The following is a 22,217-nucleotide window of genomic DNA, read 5'->3' as shown; positions in this document are numbered from 1 at the left end:
ATCTACAAATACAGATGTCTGAACAGAACAAGTCTTTATTCCTCCAAACAAGGAGATACAGGGAAAGAAAAATCAGTGCAAATTTCTGAAAATATGGAGGGGTGTGTGTCTAAAAGCAGATGTGTTTTAAAATTTCTTGTCCACGTTACAATGACATACTTCATTTTTGACTCATTTACCTACATTTGCATTTCCATGGTTGTTGTTTTCTTCTTTTTTGATTTGTTTAACTTCTTAAAGCAAAGCTAGCGTGTTCTAGGTTTGTGAAGCTTTCTATAAGAAAGGAAAGGCACAAAATAGTTTGTGAATGTGGAGAGTGTATGGGAGGGCAAGCTGGACAGCTTCAGACATTGTTTCTTAACAGTACTGTTAGTATTCATCAGGTCTGAAAATTAGTATTGATAATATTCTTTATCATCTTAGTAATAGCCACAACCAGAAGGTACAAATGCATATGCTGGATTTGATGAGTTCTATCATCATGGAAGGCGATGGAGTAACTCAGGAGCTGCTGGACTCGATTTTGATTAACCTCATTCCTGCACACAAGGTCTGCAAAATAAAATATTATAGTAGTATACCATTATAACAGTTTTTACTGCCTTTTGCTTGTTGTTTATCTCTCCACACATTTCAGCAGTCACGACTGCTTTTTTTTTTCTCCCCAGCCTTGTAACAGTGGATTGACAATTTCTTTTGGGAATCAATTTGGTGATGTTCATTAGCTGTGTCTAGATTATTTAGTATCAAGAGATTCTGCCTGCTTGCTACCTCAGGAACTCTGTACTGAAACAAAAATAAAGTATTTCAAGCAAATGTAATAGGAAAACATTGTATCTTAAAGGTTGTGGGTTGTTGATTGGTTTGGATTTTGGGTTGTTTGCGTTTTTTTCGTTGAAAAGATATTGGGGTTTTATTGGGTGGGGCTGTTTAGGGGTAGTGGTGGTGATTTGTTTGGAAAAAAAAAAAGGGGGGTGGGGGGGGTGGGGGCACGATGACACGGGGGTCACGGGGAAGACTTCCACAAGACTTCTGTGGTGACTTGCTGCTTGCCTCAGCTTGCCAGTAACTCCCTAGTTGTTTCCCCCTGCAGTGTCTTTCCCCCTTAAACTTTCATTTTAATAAAACCAAATTATTACCTGAAGTGTAGTGCTTCCCCCCCAGCCTTTTTATTTAGTTGCTTTTAGTGCTCCATATTCTTTTATGGGTTCCATAAGCTTTCTGCTCTTTGCAGAGTTCAGCATCCCTTTCGCTCACTTATAAGTGACATGCCCCCCCATCCTGGAGCAGTCTTATGTGAGCCCCTCCTAGCAGATTGGTGCAGTCATGCAGGTGTTGTCTCAGCCTCATCTATGCAGCTACTTCGACAGGTTTTTCAGTCTCCCCCTTTACAGTCAGCTTCGTGAAGTGCCATTGATGCTGTCTGTCCGGTTTCATTGTGTGACTTACTGTCTGGTCACTGGGTCTGCAGTTGAGCTTTTGAACTACCTTTACCGTAATGGCTAAATAAACTGGAAGGCACAACAAAGGCAACTCCCTTAGCTGTGAAATCAGGGGAAGTGAGAGGTAGGCTGGTGTTGGCCTGCATTGACCAAGAAAATTCCTTTGCTAAAACACTTGTGCTTCTTACTGAAAATTGCATGAGCCTACAGTAAATGAACTGTGCTTTGATTACCAAGTATGTGTTTCTGTTTGTTCATGTATTAGTTTAAAATAATGACAAAATTAAGGCAGCTCCATCCATGACTACATAATTAAAGTTAAATTAGCACATAAGAGCAGAGATTATTACTTTGGTTACCTAGAGAGGGGGAATTCATGGAAATGTATAGCACAGGAATGACTAAGCCTTGGCCATTGTCATTTAGCTGTGAGATCTCGGCAATGGGTACATAAAAGTATCTATCATCTGAGGTTAGTTTGCATTCCTTCTGTTGTGACCATGAGGTGGGAATATCATTCTGTCAACTCATTTTTATTGACAGCAACGAGATGATGTCTTTTATTAAAACTGCTAACAGGAAGGGAGGGCTCTTATTCAGAACAATGGGAAAAGAGTAGTTTTGAAAACACGCTGTTCTTTGTAAGTTGTTTCTAATCAGTTATAGGCAGTAGAGATCAGGAGTGGAATAGAGGGGTGGAGATGTGTGTCAGGTGCTGGGTGATGCTGTTAACAATGGTGAGCGTTGCTCTGAGGACGCAAAGACCTGGTGTAAACCTTGTACAATGGAACAGTGTGTTGTGACTATTTGGTGTAGGCAAAGTAAAAATGGACATGATCCTTTAGCATTAACATTGTTAGCTTAATCATTTAATTTTACCTAGTGAAGGAAATGCTCAAGCAAGGCTCTGATAGAGGGAGGTAAACTTGGTGTAAATATTGGGTTGTACTGTATATTTATAATCTCTTAGAGGACTGGTGGCCAGTCCTTATGGGTCTTGGCCATCATGACTGAGCAGATAATATGCTGCGGTCACTGCTCAGTGTCAGACTTCGGTCAGTGTTTTGGTCTGCATTAACGTGTTTGTTTCCTATAACAACAAAACTTAAACTACTGTTTTACCATGGTAGTTTTAAAAAACCCCAAAAAACAAGAACCCACAGAAAGTTCTTTTGTCTGCTCTGCCTAGCAGAGTTTGACTGTGGTAATTATGTTCTCCTTTCATGAACAGATCTCCTAGGAAATTCTGTGATTATATTAATTGTTTCTCCTTATGTGTATAAATCAGAAAGCACAGTTTATTTTCTTGTAGAGAACATGTAATAACAATGCTTGTTTGTCTGTGCAAAGCAATTGAATACTAGTCATTCTCTGCTGTGAAATAATAAAAGTATCAGTGTGGTCTTTGTAAAGGAGCTGAAATACATGGTTTGGATAATGTATTATATTCCTTTCTGGATTTTGGTGGGGTTTTTTGTTTGTTTGAATTATTTTTATTTGTTAGTTTTGTTTTTTAACCTCTTCCATTTGTAAGACAATATTGCAGTAAAAAAGAGCAAAACATATGAGTACCTGGATTTGACATGGAGTCTACCACAGCATCTAAATTATATTCATTTGTATATCCATTTTTAGTAAAGTGGCTTTACTGTACATTGTTCTCTGTGTGTGTGCTAATGTGGCTCTCCTATAGTGAATCCAGGTTTTCAGTAGCAGTGTGGCATTTCATGTTTTGCTCAGACCACATAGGACATCAAACTAGTTCTTTTTGTTGACTTTAAAGCCAGCGATATTTAGTAAATATTTTTCTTCACAATCTATCAAGGTTATTCCTTAAAAACATATATTTCATGTATTTAAAATCAGTATTTTCTTATGCATCCTCCACAGTATAACCAATCCAGATCTTCAAGGCTTCTTTTGTCCCTTAAGAGATTGATTAATTGTTTATTGATTAATAGTTGGGGGTTTTTATCAAGATATATGTCTTTTCTAGTTTGTTTTGGTGTTTGGTTCTTCAGGGGTTTTGGGGTTCTGGTTTGATTGTGGGTTTTGGGTTGGGGTTTTTTTTGTGTATGTATGTGGTGTCGGTTTGGGTTTTGTGTGGTGTATATTTATTTTTTTTAGCGCTGGTGAGCCTGTGTAGGGGAAAAAACCCAACACAATGTCATTGAGAGAAATCTTTGAAACTGTATTGAAGATCCAAATAAAATATATTTTCTGTATGAGGTTGGCAGTCCTCTAGTTTAATACAGGCATACCGGCCAACAAGTTTGGAGAGAAGCTGTGCTGGTTTGATTTTGAGAAGAGTTTATACGTACCAGTCTGTCGTCTTTAATGAGACATCAGTTTAGTGCTGTAGTGACTGAGGAGGTACTTGTTTGAGCCCTTGGCCATTTGTTTTGCTTCACTACCAGTTGATGAACTATCTTTTGGTTTGTCATCTCATTAGCTAAAAGAGCATGAGGGAGTCATTCTCAATGTAGACTTGCCAAATACTGTCTTTCCAAGAATCAGTCATCCTTAGGCTTTAACTGTGTTTTGTCTGCAGTCATTTGTAATTTTCAGGGCAATCAGCTAAAAGACCTGCCTTTTGGGGTTTTTGTGTGTGGCTTTTTCTTCCCCCCCTCCATGCTGCATTAATCCCTAGATGAGATGAGATACTGCATATTGGATTTTGTGCAGATTTGGACAGTCACATTTTTCAGATGTGCAGTTACATTCTTATCTTGCTCAAGGATAATAAAAACGATGTTCAGATTTGTTATGTTGCAATCAAATGTTCATTTGAAAAGTTTGCATCTGACTGTCCAAGTGTAAGTGCTTTCGGTAGGCTATCACAGACCAGACAGTACAGTCCATGGAGAAGTCCGTGCACAGTTTTACCATTTAGAAAAAGCTGACGTTTGCTACAAGGTGTACCTTCAATGAGTATGTGAAGGGGAAACAAAACCATATTTAAATAGTAAGTTGGTTTAGTTCATTTTTCAGTGGCAAAATTTGGTGCACGTTAATTATCAAAGTGTGGAGGTGTGATGATGTTTCTTCAAGTTTTTTAATGTGATTGCATGGGAAAACTATAGATACGAATACAATGCTAAAGGTAACAATTGGAGTGATAAAGTCTTAGAAGAAGTGATGGTTTTGGGTTCAATTTCTCTTAAGTGTATGGAAAAAAGTTTTAGGATTTTTCTGGGTCTGTAGTTGTGGAATTAACATAACTGAACTTAGCTTTGAAAACAAATAAGTTCATGGTAAAACATATCTTTCTAAATTCATGGTCTTTTAAGGTTGGGAGAGCAAATTGATCTGAAATAGTTTGTATTATTAAAATTTTATTATTATATCTTCTTTATTTCAGAACCTTAATAAACAAGCATTTGATCTTGCAAAAGTCCTGTTGAAAAGGACCGTCCAGACCATTGAACCATGTATTGCCAATGTATGTAAATTAATTAATCCATGTTACCTACAAGTAACAAGTATTCTTTGCACATTTTGTAATGCAGCTACAAGAATAACATTTTCCAAATAGGATATTAGCTTGGTGTTGAAGAAGTATGCAAGGTGTTTCAAATAAGTGAAGAGGAAATTAATTTTTACCCATCTCAGTCTAAAGCTAAGCCTAAATCTAGGCTGTTAAAATAGGTGACTGCCAAAAAAATCCTGTTGCAACAAAAAGAATTGTTAGTGTTTCGTATGTCCAGCAATGAGACAGCCTCATTTCATACCAAGCTTTAGGATGAAGCATTTCAAACAACCAGCTTTTTACTAGATTTTTTTCATCCTAAACTTGTTTTAGTCATAAAGACTAAAAGAAATGAGCTTTTTATAAGGCTTCCTTCTACTAGAATTCCCTTTGTTGAATGTCAGTGTTGTATGTTCTACCTCTTAAAATAGCTACTACAGTCTTGCGGAGGCTGTAGTCTGGTCCATTCTGTTGCCTTTCGTTGGTGCTGAAGCCAATAGAATTCTTGAAAGTCAGAGTAGTTTAAAAAGGGAATTAGGCAAATTCATAAAAGATTAATCAGTGAGTAAAAGCTCAAGAATCTCACTAACAAGTGCTGCTTTCCAATTCCTCTGTTACTTCAAAGTTTTTGCAACTAGTTATAGCTGGAAACAGGATAGTCCATAGAGTGACCTTTGAGTTGGTCCTACTTTCTTATTCAAGTGTGTAATAGCTTTGTAGCATTTGCACTGCTCAAATAATACCAATATTAACCCACAGTATCTAATAGGAAGTATATCAAGCTTATTAAAATTTAACAAATCCAAAAGAAATCATTCCTATTTTGGGCTGCTGTGTTTTGGTTTATGTTAGTTTGCTAGCAGCCTTGGTACGTTACTGTCAAATACCACAAGACATATCATAAAGTCATCTGACATTCTTTAAAATTAATTAAAAGTAGAGAAGCTTCCTTTTCAACATTTGATGGCCTTCAGTTTGGATTGTTTTTAAATTATAAGAAAAGTTAAAATGAGATACTAAATTTCTCCCCTCGATTTCTACTGGATGAATATACATTTTAAATTAACAATTGTTTTATTAATTTTTCTGGTGAGATGGTTATTGATATTTTAAATTGTGAAATCACTATGAATTAAGCAATCCTGATGGAAGCAATAGAACTGAACTATGAAGAATGTTTGTTTGTAATTTGTTTGAGACAAAACTAAGGGTGAAATGCTTTGATGTAGTGAAAAAATGTTCATTGAATACCTTCCATTAGAATTAGAATATTAATGATGCTAAATTAAAACACTTTTTTAAAATAGTGTTTGCATTAATGAAGGAAAATCTGCTAAATTATAGTGTTTGTATTCTAGTTTTTTAACCAGGTTCTGGTACTGGGAAAGTCTTCAGTAAGTGACTTATCAGAACACGTATTTGACTTGATACAAGAGCTTTTTGCCATAGATCCTCATTTACTGCTGTCTGTCATGCCACAGCTTGAATTCAAGCTGAAGGTAGGTTACAATGTAGCTTTGGACAAGTAATAAAATTTGTGTGGCTATTAAGAGTGTAGAGGTGTAGAATTTTAAATAAGTGTTCTACTGGAGGGATAAAAATTTCATATTTAACGCTTTATTTTAAAGAGAAATGTAGTATTAAAGGAAGGACACTGGAAAGTTGTATACAATTGTGTGCTTTCTGTGCTTGCAAACTTATATTTGCACACAATATATAGTAATTATAATGATAAATTCATATGATCTAATGCAAAAGTTATATGTACTTAGTCTTTGGATTTCACTTGAAATTTATAAAGTAATTAGGCTGTGTTGACTTCTCAAGAAATGCAAGTGAGTCAGCTTTAGTATTGATTTGCAGAATTTTCTGAAATAATGTTTTAATAATAGAGGGATTTTTTTTAATATTTTCTCAGATTTATCATAATCAGCTAACAAGTCAGCTGACTTCTTTTGACTCCTTGGAAATAGCTAACTTATTCTGATTTGGGGGTTTGGGTTCTTATAAATTAAAAAGCCCTTTGTCTTCCATAAGATTGTAAGTAGACAAAATAAATAATTTTATGCCTGTACATGTATATGTAGGGTGTGGTGGCAACTAACAAAAATAACCAAGATGTAGGTACTTGGTGAAATTTCTTATATCTTTTATTAGTGCACATGTATTTATAACACCTTAATTGGTGTCTTTTCCACACACATGAAATAGTCTGATGAGTATGTTTTAAAAAAGAAATAAGATCGTTCATTTTTTAATTTGTTAAGGATGTATGTTATTCAAACTACTGTGCGTGAGGTTTTTATTCCTGGAAGAGAAGACGTTTTCAAAGCACAGCCATCTCTTCAATAGCTGTAATATGTTAACTTAATAGGTATTTTTATATTTTTACTCATATTCATCTAATACTCTAATTAGGGAGACTGAGGATATCAGAAATTATTTCAAACTCACTTTTTATTATAACTTATAAAAGCAGAAGGAAAAGGAAGCCAGAAATTATTATTAAGATGTTACAGATAATGATTTACAGTTCCTCTCTCATGTTTTGATTTTTAGAGCAATGATGGAGAAGAACGTTTGGCTGTTGTTCGACTTCTGGCTAAACTCTTTGGCTCCAAAGATTCTGATCTGGCCACACAGAATCGTCCTCTTTGGCAGTGCTTTCTTGGGCGGTAAGAGAAATGGGGATAGAATTCCAAATTTCTATTCTTTTTGTTCTGAATTTACTCATAGTATTACATTTTTCGGTGTGTTTTTAGAGGATGTAGCTGTATTTGAACAAGTTCTTTTGTTAAATCTTCGAAGCGGAGAATTGCATACAGTTAGTTTTTAGAATGAAGAAGCCTGAAGGACGGCTGCTATATTTGTGTCAGCTATGGGAATATAGGTTAGATAGACAACACACTACATAGCAGAAATTACACAAGAGAGATGCTAGCATTGTCTGAAATTTCATATTATTCAGCTATATCTGCAACTATATCTGTTTTATTTGGCATTTACCTCTTTGAATGAAGAGATATTTCCTTTTGAGCAAATACAGGAATAGGACTTTTTTAATAAGTGAATGTTTTAAGATGGCACATGTTATATGGTGATTTATGTTTTTATAGTTTTTTTTATATATACACATATGCATGCACACGGTTGACAGAGTATGGAGAATTATGTTCAAAAGTCAATGGACAAAATCCACTTGGTCAACTTTTCCACCCGTATATAGCGTATTTATCCTTTAATTTTAGTCCTAATTTAATTTCACAGGAAATAACATAAAAATTTGTGTAAGGTACATTATGGAGATAAATTCAAAGCATTTCTATTGTATTATTTTCCATATAAAACTATTCTAATATTTAATGGAACATACTATCAACACATGTTACTACATAGAGAATAATCTTGATTTGCAAGGCTAATTAAAAAATAACATTCATCATCTTCTGTCCCTCTAGGTTCAATGATATCCATGTCCCTGTGAGATTAGAGAGTGTGAAATTCGCCAGTCATTGTTTAATGAACCATCCAGACTTAGCAAAAGACCTCACTGGTGAGATGCTCATACAGGGGTTTAGAATAATTTAAGAAATGAGCAGGGAAGAATGTAATTATTTCTGTACATAGCAGTATAGTTCTAAAATGTATCAAGTCCAGTGCACAATGCTGGATGGAAGAGCTAACTACTGGGTAATAGCTTTCTGCTGAAGACAAGGACTAGTTATTAGAGAGGAGTGTATGGCATTGTGTGGGCTTTGTCAGAGTGAGTCTTTAAGAAGCTACCCATCGCAGAATGAGCTTTAAAGTGATTTCAGATTCTAATGAAACTTTTGGCAAGTAAAAGCAAATATTGGTGCAACATCTTGATTTATTTTTAAAAACAGCGTGTTCTGCAATACTCTCTTCCATTGAGTTTAGAAAATGCTATTGTGCTGATCTAAATGGTGAAGTTTCTTCCTTCACTTCAGCATTAAAATAAACTATGAGTACAATTTCAGGCTTAACTGAAAATACTGTTCTTTTTTTATGCAAGCTAACCTACAGCAATTGTCAGTATTTTTCATTTATTATTTAACTTCTTAGTTCTTTGGGAATGAGAGACTCTGCTCTTCTTATTTCTTCTCACTGTCCCACCCACCCCTTATTTTCAGCTTATAATCAAACTCACCCCTTATAATCAGCTTTATTTCACTTGATTACTTGTTGCAAATGAGATTATTGTAAAAGCTATTCACTTTTATATTCTTCTAATATTTACAGTTATATAATTGTTTTATATTTAACATAGAAAATGCTGGAACAGATGTTTCCTGTAGGCAGTTATATGTAGATATACATGTTATAGATTATATGGCTGTGATATGTGATTGACATTCAGTTGTTTTAACTTTAATAAATCGTAATACATCATATCTACATAAAAAACCCAAGCTTTTCCTGTTTCTGATTGTAACAGAGTATTTGAAGGTTAGATCCCATGACCCAGAAGAAGCCATTCGACATGATGTTATTGTTACAATTATTACTGCGGGCAAGAGAGACCTTTCTTTAGTCAATGACCAGCTGCTTGGCTTTGTAAGGGAAAGAACGCTAGACAAACGGGTAAGTTTTAATTTTATTTTCAGGAATAGCTGCTTCTAAGATAATTTGGTAAAAGTAAAATGAAAAAAACAAAGCCACAGAATCTTAGAGTTGACTATTTAACTAGAATGCTGTGAGGAAAAAGTAATTTTCTTACCAGAACATCTTAATGTAGCTTCCATATTATAGAGGCACCAATCAAGCAACGTCAAGCAAATAAGGTCATTGACTTGTGAGGAACACATTCATATTGTAAGAACATAAGAATTTAGGCCAAAGGTCTCTATAGCCTAATGGTATAATTTTTATAGTGGTCAGGTTTGGCTTCCATTAATGTGTGATTTAAGGGTTTCTTAAATCTGCTTGATTGTGTTCATCATAGCTTTCAATGGAACTTTATTTCCTTAATTTATCAAGTTCTTTCTTGAACTTATTTGTACTTTATAAGCATCCATGGCATCTGCATCAGTAAATTCAAGTTTAATGCATATGTGGAAAAAGTAACTTCACTTGTTTGTTTTAAACTTCGCTGAAAATTTCACTGGATATCTCATAGTTCTTGCTTTATAATAAATATTCTTTGACCCACTTACAATTAGTAAGTATGTATCCTGTGTCTTGTCACTCCTTTGGTTTCTGAGCTAAAGAATCACCTGATTAACTTCCACATAAATTGATTATTGCATGCTTATAATCATTCTTGTCTGGTTATTCTGTATCCTATTAGAACCAAGGTGGCCAGACTCAGCCATGGTGTTCAAGGTGTGCACCATGTTGTGTACATACTTTATGATAATTTTTTTATTATTCTTTAACATTCTCTCTTTTACACTATTTCTGAGCACTGAGCTGACATTTTCAGAAAACATCTGTGTTGACTTCAGTATCTTTCCTGAATAATTTTATATGCTGTGCTGCCTACTGCTATACATGCAGAGTTAATGCAGGTGGAAAAACCCGGCCTTAGTCTGAATTTCTTTCATTTCATGTTGTAACAACTCAGTAGCATGACATTTTTCTGTAGTTCTTCATTGTAATGTTAGATCTGACTACCTCAGTAAATTTTATACACACTGTTCAGTTAATTTTCTAATATTTTTTCATATTGTTTTCTTCTGCCTCCATCAGTAAGTTCCCTTTGTTCCCTTCATTGTGAAAAAGTCATTTATTTGCACCCATTGTCCCCTCTCTCTTAATTAATAATTAATTCACAACAGGATTTTTATTTTAAGGTCCTCTGGTATGAGACTGTTGGAAACTTTTTGGATCCTAATGCATTTTATTGATATACTTACAGATCTGCTAAAACTTATTTTTTCTTAGACAAGACTTCCCATTATGTAAAGTGTAATGACTCATTCCCATAACTTCATTTTTCAGCAGTGTCTGCTCTTTGTTGTTGTTACTGTTTTGTTTCAACCTGTTTGCCCATTGAAAATCAGATGTTCTGGTGAGTGGCACTCTGTTCCTCTTGGGATCCTTTGGTTTCTTTCACATTTGCTGTGTTCAGTCTGTTAATTGACAGATTGCAGTCACAGAATAGTTAGTATTTGGTGTACCATTTCTAAATTCCTGTAGAAGTCATGGATGGGATACCACCTGGTCTTGATGATTTTTTCTGCTCATTTTATTTATTTTGTTTTAAAATGTCTTCTAATGACACTTTAAGAAACCAGACCTCTCTCCTGGAATAAATCTTATCATTCGGCCGTACAAAAGTGTTTGGAGGGCTTCCTGCTTCTGGAGGCTTTGCTGAAGATGTTTAATTAGTATGCTTTTAATAATTTGGTTCTGAAACTTTTGCCGTGCTTCAGCAAGGTTTTACCTTCAACTTGCCAGAGCTTATACTCTTTCCTGTTTATGCTCTATCGGATGTGGCTCCATGCTCTTTGGAGGGTGATGTTTTCATAGCAGACTTCACTGTGCTGTGTAGCCATGTTGATTTTGTTGTTGTTCCTTTTTGAATAGGGGGCATCCTCTCTATAAACTATGTCATCTAGCTAGTTACTTTAATTATTTTAAAAGATTTTTTTTCTTTTTTATGTTCCCCTTTTAAAATAAGAATGTTACTGTCATGGATTTTGAGAAAAGGATGTCGTCTTTGCACAGAAAGAAATACTGATTTTCAGTATGTTCACTATTATAAAGAAGCTCTTCAATTAGTTGTACCTGCAGCTTGACCTTGCACATTTCTCAGGAATGATTAAGACCACCTTCCTTCTTTTTCAGCCATTCAACAAACATATCCAAAAAGTCATTGATGAGATCTAAAAACTTCTAGTGCAACCACCAGTTTGCACTGGGACTTCCACCTGATCAGAATGGGATGATTGTTACTGTCTTCTGCATGGTGCCTGTTCTCCTTTAGCATGTTGCTGTCAGTAAGAGGCAGTCAGTTGTACAGCTGTAATACTCATTTCTAGGGAGCTAGGGATTTTCAGTTCATACAGCCTTAAACCCAGTGTGGTGTTTCTTAATGTTCCTAATGTGTTTGACTCAGTGATTTCACACCAGTCTTAGGTTTGATGATTGCATTTCAAGGTTAGGTGCCTTTTCAGGCACTCATCAGTGAAGAATAACTTCACCTCTAGATGATATTGTTCTTATAAAAATCTCTGGAGAGAGCTTTAATGAAAATACATCGTCAGGAGAAGTGGAGATAGAGGTTAGACTAGAAATGATGACAACAACAACTTAGCATTTGAAGTAGACCTTAACAATATAGCATGTCTTTGTAAATAGAATTAATGTTATAAACTGAATATCAAGGACATGTAAACTTGCAGTTTGGTTTGGTGTTTTGGTTTTTTTTTTACGTTTTTTCTCCCATTTGGGAGAGTTGTATTGATGTGCCCATGTAATTCATGTAATTGCCTTTTATGTTTTCTGTGTAGGATTTTTCAGTTCCAGACATAGTGCATTATACCTATTTTAATAGAGTTCTTTAAAGCAAAAGAATAATTATCTTCTGCTGACTGTATTTACCCCTTGTAGCCAGGTTTCTGTTGGATAAATCTACTGCAAACTCTAAAATGATCGTTCATCCATTTGACTACATCTAATTCTTTTCAAGTCTGTATCATCTATCAAATGAATATACGTATTATTATAAAAAGGATACTTGTCCAACAGGAACAGGATGAAGTAAAATGTGGATTGTTTAAACACACTGATCTGTCTTTTCTGTCTTGTTTCTTTAACAATGTGAAAATTTAAATAATGCTGTTACGCCATTTATGTGATAAGTTTTTTCTCCTGACCATATTCTTACAGTATTAGTAAAGATGGCCTGATGACTTTTCTAGGATAAAATTTCTTGGTTAAAAGACAGTACTACTTGTTTAAAAAAACATCCTTAGCTAACTCTAACTGTATAGGCATTTGTACAATGATTACAGCTATTAAAAAACAAAAAAAACCCAACCCCAAACAAACCTCACCACCACCTGTTGTTTTCAAATCCATTTTTACTGGTCCAGTTGAAAAAGTCAGTCTGGGAAAAAACGCTCCCCAAAAACTGGAATCCAGTCTTTGGTAAGAGTTGTGGTGAGGAATTTTTCATTGGAGCACTGTCTCTAGAGTCTTTCCAGTGTCTTCACTTTTCAGAATAATTAGTTTCAGGAGACATTTAAAAAAAATCTAAAAGCTTTTTTTTATTTTATTTAAAGTTTCTAAAAATGGTTCAGGTACTTTTCCTTTATATTGGAGTAACCTTAAGAATCTGAAAAGTTAGAGGAGAGCTTTGACAGCTGACTTCTGCTCCTATTTCTCCCAGCAGCTTTTGTGGTCTAGAGACTTAGTCCCTTCGTGAGAACAGACTTTGAAGTCAAAAACTATAGAATGAGGAGCCATAGGAACAGAGTCCCATGTTCTGTTTCTCTTTATGCATTTTTCTGCAGCTGTTAGTTTTAACACCTCCTCTGTGTGTAGTAAAAACCATTGTGGCTTTTTCCATGTGAAGGAGAAAAATTTTAAGATGTTAATATTCTTAGCTCTATGGAATAGGTTAGCTTTTCCAACAGGTAAGGGATTGTCTTGAACTTTCACTAACAGGTTGGTTTTTTTTTTAACTCAGCCCAGTAATCTTCACTGAAGAAGTTTAATTATAAAGCTAGCTAACCAAGGAAGCCAAGACCGTCTAAATTCTTTTGTTAATTAAATCAGGATAGTACCTCTGTTAGCTGTGCTTATTGATCAGCTCCCTTTGAAACTGATCATTACGTTCCCCTTTATTTTCATTTGCCTTCATCTTTTACCTGACTGTATGCTCTTTGAGGTTTAATTCTCACTAGCACCTTACTCTTTTTTTTTTTTTTTTTTTTTTAATCTTGGGGTTTGGGTTTTTTTCCTACCTGTATCGCCTGTTCAGTGACTTGCCTTCATAGAGTATCAAAGCCTTCTGTAAGGGATTCTGTCCAGTGCCTCCCATCTTCTGCCTGAAACTGCCTTTCTGCATGCTCTGACCTCTATACTCTACAGCAGTTTCAGTGGTCGGAAATCTATTGGCAGTCCAAACCTCCTTTCCTTGTAACACATTGTTAAGTACTCTGCTTTCATTTTAGGCTTAAATTTTCTAGAATCATTTGTGGCAAACATTCTCTGTTGTCTTCTGACAATAGTTTTGCCATCCTTCCTGTCTCATGTAGGAGATCTGATGAAGCTATCACTTGCATTGGAGGTGTATATCTGAACACAGAAAAATACTAATACATTTTCTAAAAATGTTTCTTTTTCAGACCTCTTTTCTTTAAATTGTGTCAACAAATTCCTGTAGAGACGTTAAACAATAACATCTGTTTATATGAACATTTTTTCTTTTGTGAAAACATTATATACTGTCAAAGTCATTACTATCTTGACCTGTTACTTGTGGGTTTTAATATTTAAGAATATGTAACAAAATACAATATCTTTTTTTTAACCTTCTTGATATAAATTACTCAAACAGCTAGTGGTGTCTGAGGCTGTTGTGCTGACGTAAGCCATACTATCTTTTAGATTTTTCTTCTGTTTCAAGAAAAGGAAGTCACTCAATAAAATTAAGAGATTAAATGTGCAATATCTCAGTGTTATTAAAACAAGTCCTCAGTTTAACAAGATTGAAGAAGTTATGTGCCTTGTGAATAATAGTATCTACATTTATGCTCTATAGGGTGAAATTATTTGAGCGGTTTTAGTGCTTGGAATTCAAGGCCAAAATTGGCATCTAGTGTGTTCTTGAAGAAATTCTTTCAGTTTGAATTTCATGCATTTCTTTTAAATGGTGAGGGCATACAAGTTTCTTCTGAGGCTGTCTGTGTAAATCATTCAGAGGGAGACACTATTCTCTCTAAATTATTCATTGGCCTGTTCTGGTATGATTCCTCCCACAAGTCAGTGTAGGAGAGTTTATGGATCTTGTCTTAAAGTGTTTAATAATGGCACGTCCTGTTTACATGAGGGGATACAGTAGTGACCACAGAAAGCAAGGATTAGAAACTGGGAACTCCCCCATCTGTGGATGTTGTAGTCTGGCTTTTTTCTGAATCCCTGGAGTCTTACAGCAATTACTTCGAGGATTTAGCATAAAGGGCCTCTTCCACTGTCCTGGAAAGTGGCCCAGGTTCAAGCCCTAGCAGGTTTAGCTAGGCCTAAGCTCCAGCTCTCCCATTACTAGACAAGGTTGCTATAAGACAGTGTAATGCTGTGGGGAGAAAGAAGGCTGCCACTGCTAGTTGGTGTCTGTCTCCAAATAGGTAAGTCTTCCAAATCCTGGCTCAAGAAGGCGCTTATTCAGGCGTAAGTGTTAAGCTGTACTTGACTTTTTTTTTTTATACTGACTAGCTCCCATATTTTCTTAGCTCAGCACAGAGACACAAACAATACTTAATCTGCATAGTACAGGGGAAAAAACCCTTAAAAATTCCATTTAAAGGATCTGAACAGCATTTTTCAGCTTTCAAAGTGTCTAAATATAGGCGGTTGGAATGTGGCTATTTCTTTCACTTGTCTTTCTACTTCTTTACTGTATTTTGTGTATATTTGATATTTATTTACCAAAACCACTTCCCCACCTTCTTTTCCTTTCTTCCTCCTCAAGTGGCGAGTAAGAAAAGAAGCTATGATGGGTCTTGCCCAGCTATACAAGAAGTATTGTCTTCATGCCGAGGCTGGAAAAGATGCTGCAGAGAAAGTGAGCTGGATAAAGGATAAACTTTTGCACATATATTATCAAAATAGCATTGATGACAAGTGAGTCAACCTAAGCCTTCCTAATTTGAGTTGTATAGCGATAAGAGATAATCTGAAAATACATGCTTATCTTGAGAAAGCTGTTATATGACATACTGTATTTGTGGGTTTAAGTATGATATATTCAATTAATAATCATTAAGACATGTAATAAGATATTCAAGATGGTTACATTATGTGTTCATGTATTTATTCTGTTTGATGGAACTAATCTGTGGTGATAGTAGATTGTCAGTAACTGAGTACTGCATAGAAAGAAATTGTCAAATTTTGCATTTACCCATTTCTTGTTTGCCTTTACTACTTTCCAGAGACTGGCATGTTAAAATCCATTATATATGAGCAACGTGCATGTACTGCACCACAGTATATGCACAGACATCTCTTTTTGGTATGCTGTGTAGAAATGGACCGTTTAGGTAGAACAAAAGTTGGAGAGATATCAGGGGTGCTTCCACTGTTGTCTGTCTTTCCTGTTTTGTCACTCAGCCCCTTTAATTTTTGAAATAGCATGTGGCTTAGAGAAAAGTATTTTGGCCAAGCTTCTGGAAGATAGTTTTCAACTCTCACTACTAATTCTTTGTTTTCCTCAAGTCTCCTTGATCTTTTAAGACAGAGTCTATTCAATCCTTTAAACACACAAGCATAGTTCACAATTAGCCAGCTCTGGCCTGTTCTCATTCCATGGTGAGGGAGGAGGATAAAAAGGAACGGTGAATAGCTGACTGAGCCTTGGAGTATTTTCTATTGTGTGCATGGGATAACATTAGTTCTTTCAAACAGGTAGTAGTGCGGTATCACACAATATTCAGGCATGAAGTGGAATAGAACAAACTTTCTCAACACATCTCACTCAGTCACTTGATGTTTTTGATGTTACTTGACTACTGATGTGCACGTCTACTCAAGGCTGAGAGCTTCTAATCATAAGAACTGCCGGTCAGCTGCATACTCTGGGCTGCTTTTTTTTTTTACAACAAATGTATAGGGAATGAAATAAAATAACCAAACCTTAAACACTGCCCTGTTACCCACTGTTGATAAGCTAGCCAGTGACTTTTCTCGCAGGAGAAATACGTGTCCCAGAGGTATTCCCTATTTGTAACTGATGTGGACCAGGGAAGGCATGATACAGTCTCGCCATTTGTATTGACAGCTTTTCTAGAACCTGTATCTGTAGTAGAGACATGGGCTAGAGCAATGTTCATAAATTAGTAAGACAGATGTGATGCCTCCAGTCTCCTAGTATGTTAAACAGAGATGGAGTCACCTGAGATCTGAAGATCCTGTTCCCCAAGCAATATAGTTTTTGGAGTCATCAGAAATAAAATACATGTTTAAAGGGAGAAAGTGAACTTTTCTTCAGTACTAACAGGATGCCTTGAGGTAGTTGTATCCATATTCATGATCATCCTTTTATGTCTCTGCCTTGACATCATGTCTCTTGGAATTTTCTTTGAGCATAAATAAGGTGTGTTTTACCTGTGCTGCCTTCTATGGTCTTTGTACAAGGCGCTCACAGAGTACTTACTAGGAATCATAGTGACAAAATCTGTGAATTGAAACGCACAAAATATTTGTCCATAAATAGTAAATTGTATAGCTGAACATTGTGCACAGCTCTCATTGCTATGGATTAAATTAATGTCTGAATGTTCTTTCATTTGGGGGGAGCTATAAATAGATGAACTGTACAGTCATCTTTTTAGTTCTGGTTTTGTATTTTACATAAAACTTAATGTATTGCTGTTTTTTAAAAAAGATAATTGGACAATATTTTTGCTGGTTTGGTTTGCTCTCACTTAGTTTTCCTTTTGCTGCTTTTGTTGTATGTTTTGGTGTTCCTTTGTCTGCACCTTTTTAGTGCTGACTTTTAGCTTCTGTATTAGATGACTGAGTAGTTTCAAATGTTTTGCTTTTTTCTGAAGTAGTACAGTTTTATCTTGACCTTTCCTTTGAGGATACTTCAGGTTTCACTTTTTCTCTTCCTCGAGGTATATTCTTGTATCCTTTCTTCTTTATTTGGGCTTCTTACTCTCTGTATCCCTTTCTGTTATCTATGAGAGTAAACAAAGGGAGATTCTCAGAGCCTAAAGAAAAAAGATCATTTGGATGGTGACAAATAAAGCAATTTTACTCCCTTAGAGGTGAAAATGAAAGGACATGCAAAAGCTCCCAAGAAGCAGTTCTTGCTAATCTTTCTATCAAAGACCACTACTTTTTTCTTCTCTGCTGAAAAATCTAGTTCCAGTGACTTCCAGTATTTCTTGTTCTTTCAGCTTGTCTGAAAAGTATCACCACTTTTGGAACTGTACAGCTTTTATCTATTCTTTTCCTGCAGATTACTGGTAGAGAAAATCTTTGCTCAGTATCTTGTTCCACACAATTTGGAAACAGAAGAGCGAATGAAGTGTTTGTACTATTTGTATGCTAGCTTGGATCCAAATGCTGTCAAGTGAGTATAGTTTGCATTCAGCAAATACTTGACTTCCAACATCTATATTGTCTAACTTGTACTATCAGGATTTCAATAAAAATATAAGTAATTGATGCTTGGCATCATTTGCAAGTAGTGTTTCAAAACGTTTCCCTTTGTATATGCAAACTCTACACATCCATTAGACAAAGACGTTCCTTGATATTTGAGAAGAGTGGTTTTATCTGTTCGTTTTTATCCAGTGATAACAATGCAGAGTTAAAAATGTGCCAGGAATGACTTACAGGTTTGCTCTATATTAAGGTCCACGACGAAGACACCTATAACTAAATTCTGGTTGATAGTGGCCTGTTCTATTTTGAAAATGTTATTTTCAAGATAAGACATGCTCTGGCTGTCCTGCATATGTGAAATTGTTCCAAGTAGAATAGTAAGAGAGGTGATATTCTATAAAAAGAAAAAACGGGTTCCACATTGTTTGGAATTGGTATTTCTAATATTTGGTAGGTTTTGATTGTATCTAGCAGGTGTATTTTAAGACAAATAAATAAACAATCTTGTTTACCAATACATCCAACGTGTTCTTGTCATGAACAAAATGGTGAGCTTTTCTTTTCTGGTTTTGCACTTTTGCAGAGCACTGAATGAGATGTGGAAGTGCCAGAACATGCTAAGGAGTCACGTACGAGAATTACTAGACTTGCATAAGCAGCCCACTGTACGGTTTTGAAAATATTAATACTTTATCCAGTGGACCTGTTAGACTAATTTACTGGGTGTTTTTAATTCTATATTATTTGTTCAGTATGACTTTATTATTCTGTTGATTTCCATATGTAGACAATGTTCCGTTCTCATTAGGTAAAGTTGCTTTTCAGTAATGCTTAAAGGTTTATATGGCCTCCTTATGTTTACCATTATTTTATAGTACTGGTCAATAAATTTGGAAAAAAAATATTTAAAATTCTAAGGTTTTTATTTAATTTTGACAGGCCTATTTTGTTTCTCATTTTAGAACTTACTTTGAGAATGGAATATATTGTAACATGAAAGCAATGATTTCTTGTTTGTTTGAAAACAAAAGTTTTTAAGTATCTATACTAGATTTAACTTACAAGCATATCTTCAAAATAGCAGAAACTTAGAATGGCATTGCTTTGGGGTTTTGGTGTTGCAGTGGGCTTGGGAGAACTGTTCGGGGTTTTTTTTTGAGGTCTTTTCCCAACAATTGATTTTGATAAATTATGTGAATTAGTGAATTTTTGCAGTTCTTTGATATTGCAAGATTTTTTCCCCCTTTTCCTGTGTGTATAAGCTGCTAATGATACTGTTACACTGTTCTAGTGTTTATTCTTAAAACAAAACCAGAAAATGTAAGATTACAGAGTAGAATGTAGTGCTGCAGAAGAACTTACAGATCAGCTTAAAGGTATATTTTATAAAGGAGATGTGGCTGATTTGTTTGTTTTTGCTGTTGTCCTCAGTCAGAAGCAAACAGTGCTGCCATGTTTGGAAAGCTGATGACCATAGCAAGTAAGTGTTAGTAAGTTCTATAAACAGTTATTACAGCATTCCTGGAAATTGTGTCTTTGTGAATTATGGCATACTGAAGAGGCAAACTTATCTTATGTTAAATTGTGTTTAATCGTACAGAAAATCTTCCCGATCCTGGAAAAGCACAAGATTTTGTGAAGAAATTCAATCAAGTTCTAGGTGATGATGAGAAACTTCGATCTCAGCTTGAACTGTTAATTAGCCCTACGTGTTCTTGTAAACAAGCAGATGTCTGTGTGGTAAGGGAATGGAAAAACAAGCTTTTATACCTTAAATATTTGTGCTTAGAACAGTTATTTGGAGTTAATGGTCTCATTTGATACCTAAATATGGTTATTATATATTTCCAATTTTCATAAAATGACTTTTTGGTTAATCTGTCGTGATTATGGAAAATATAATTTATGATCGTCATCTTGCTTCCTAAGAAAGCATTAGCTTTATTCCTTCCTGAGATTAAGAACATCAAGCATAAAAGTCTAAAAGACTAATACATATTTTTTAGTATTTTATTTCAAGTCTCTCTTATGGTAAGGTTCCTAAACTGCCTTCTGACACTGATGAAATGTCTTCTGAGTACCAGCAGCCAATTTTTCTTCCCAGAATGTTATTTTGAGGTCAGTCTTTCTCTCATCCATTTAACCTCTTCGATGAAAATATGCATCTTAATATCAATTCAGACTTTTCCAGAGACTTACACATTGTGCCAATAATCACAGATTTTTTTTTCTTCATTACGGTCCCAAAATAAAGCAAGCAATTTCATTGACAGAAATCACAATAGAGAGCATCAACAAACAAACAGGCTTCTTGGGTATTGTCTGATGGCACTGCATGAAATTGCCTAGGAAAGGGACCTTCAGACTTAGTTCCTAACCACTTGATGTAGAGAGTATGTCTCCTAAACTAGTAAATTTTGCACTTTGGGAATGCAGTGATGCAATTTCAAGGAGAAGGTTTCTGCCCTCTTCATGAGGACAATTCAGCATAACAGAACAATTTCCTAGTTTGTAGGGTCTGCAGCACCCAACCGTTTAGGAGAAGGAAGGTCAAGAAGTCGTTCGTTTTGAGAAATTTTTAGAGATACCTGTTCCAAACAAAAAATATCTTCTTATCCACCTTTTGCTGGGTTAGCAGATGAATGTAATGTTCATGACATTTGGGGCATTCAGAGGGGTAAACCAGATTTTTTTGGATCCAAAACATTCATAGGAAAGTATATAAGCTCTGAACATCTGTTGTAGCCAAGGTAGTGTTGTGCTTCTGCACATCTGCAGTGGTACAGTTTTTCATGCAATTTTTTCATTATTGCTTATGAAATCTCACATATACAAAATGGTTACCTACAGATTTATAAATTATTCTTGTCAATGTAGATACTTCAGTTCTGTCTATGTTGCACTTAGCTCTCCCTTCATTCTTTTTGAATCTGGCCTGAAGAAGCTCTGAAGAACTCTCATAAGAAACCTAAATGCATCTTACATTTAAATAATTTGGTAAAATATGTCTACTTTCAATATAATATGATAAAGAAAGATTTTGAGATAAAAACAGCCCCCCTTAAAATATGTCTCACTGATTAGGTAGACAATCTCTGTGGTTAAAAGTAGCTGCTAAATTTAGCTTATTCAACATGCTTAAGTAGTAAGTAATATGAGTATAATTCTTGTTTGTATCTAACATTCTTGTAGAGAGAGATAGCCCGGAAACTTGCAAATCCTAAGCAGCCAACAAATCCTTTTCTGGAAATGGTCAAATTTCTTTTGGAAAGAATTGCCCCTGTACATATTGACTCAGAAGCCATTAGGTAAGTTTGAAAGATCATACTAACTCAGGAATAATTATAAAGATTACTTAAATGACCAAAGAAGAAGTGTTTTCTTGGGATTTAGATTAGTCTGTCCTAGCACTAAATGTGCTTCTTTTTTTAAAAAATATATTTATGTAGATGTCTTCATTTCCAGCAGTGTAGAGAATGCAGGGGTTTTTTGATACTTCTTTGCAGTGCGGTCTGCAAATGATTTAAAAAATATTGTTCCCAGTGAAACTGCTATTTGTGGGGCTTAAGGTGAAACTTATGATCATTATTTTCACATAGTTAACTGCAACACAGTTTTCCATATAGTAGTTGAATTAATTAACTTTTGTGGGATTGTGCAAGAGAATGTTTGGATTTCTTTTGAGACTTGTCTGGCAACCTAATTACATTCTGAAACTCATGCAACTATGTGTTGATCTCTGCTGCCAACATGGCGGGGTGGGGGTGCGTTTGTTTTGGTTGTGTTTTTTCCTGAAAAATTAATTTTGCAGAAAGCTAAGTCAGAAGGAAAATGAATAATGAAATAGCTTGATTAACCCCCCCACACACACACAAACAAACAAGAACTAAACACCACAACACCTCCCCCAACAATGGACTGTTGCTTTCCCTTCATTTGTTGTCAAAAACACATAATCTGGCTCCTATCTCCAGCCTTTAACATTGTACATCGTACCATTCATT

General features: G+C 35.3%; 1 protein-coding gene across 2 annotated transcripts in view; it reads left to right on the top strand.

Annotated features, from left to right (window-relative positions):
• PDS5A (PDS5 cohesin associated factor A) overlaps positions 1 to 22,217 on the top strand; it is an 85,719-nt gene that overhangs the window by 36,667 nt on the left and 26,835 nt on the right. For both annotated transcript variants that reach the window (XM_056352545.1, XM_056352554.1), the window contains exons 6-17: positions 424 to 550; positions 4,804 to 4,884; positions 6,270 to 6,410; positions 7,471 to 7,586; positions 8,370 to 8,464; positions 9,368 to 9,513; positions 15,572 to 15,723; positions 18,065 to 18,178; positions 18,797 to 18,878; positions 19,645 to 19,693; positions 19,814 to 19,953; positions 21,406 to 21,521. In XM_056352545.1, coding sequence (XP_056208520.1) covers positions 424 to 550; positions 4,804 to 4,884; positions 6,270 to 6,410; positions 7,471 to 7,586; positions 8,370 to 8,464; positions 9,368 to 9,513; positions 15,572 to 15,723; positions 18,065 to 18,178; positions 18,797 to 18,878; positions 19,645 to 19,693; positions 19,814 to 19,953; positions 21,406 to 21,521 — 1,359 coding nt within the window. The remainder of the gene's footprint in view (positions 1 to 423; positions 551 to 4,803; positions 4,885 to 6,269; positions 6,411 to 7,470; positions 7,587 to 8,369; positions 8,465 to 9,367; positions 9,514 to 15,571; positions 15,724 to 18,064; positions 18,179 to 18,796; positions 18,879 to 19,644; positions 19,694 to 19,813; positions 19,954 to 21,405; positions 21,522 to 22,217) is intronic.

The sequence above is a fragment of the Falco biarmicus genome, chromosome 1 (genome assembly GCF_023638135.1).
Source record: "Falco biarmicus isolate bFalBia1 chromosome 1, bFalBia1.pri, whole genome shotgun sequence".
NCBI classification, from domain to species: domain Eukaryota; kingdom Metazoa; phylum Chordata; class Aves; order Falconiformes; family Falconidae; genus Falco; species Falco biarmicus.
This window is presented reverse-complemented; position numbering and strand designations above follow the sequence as displayed.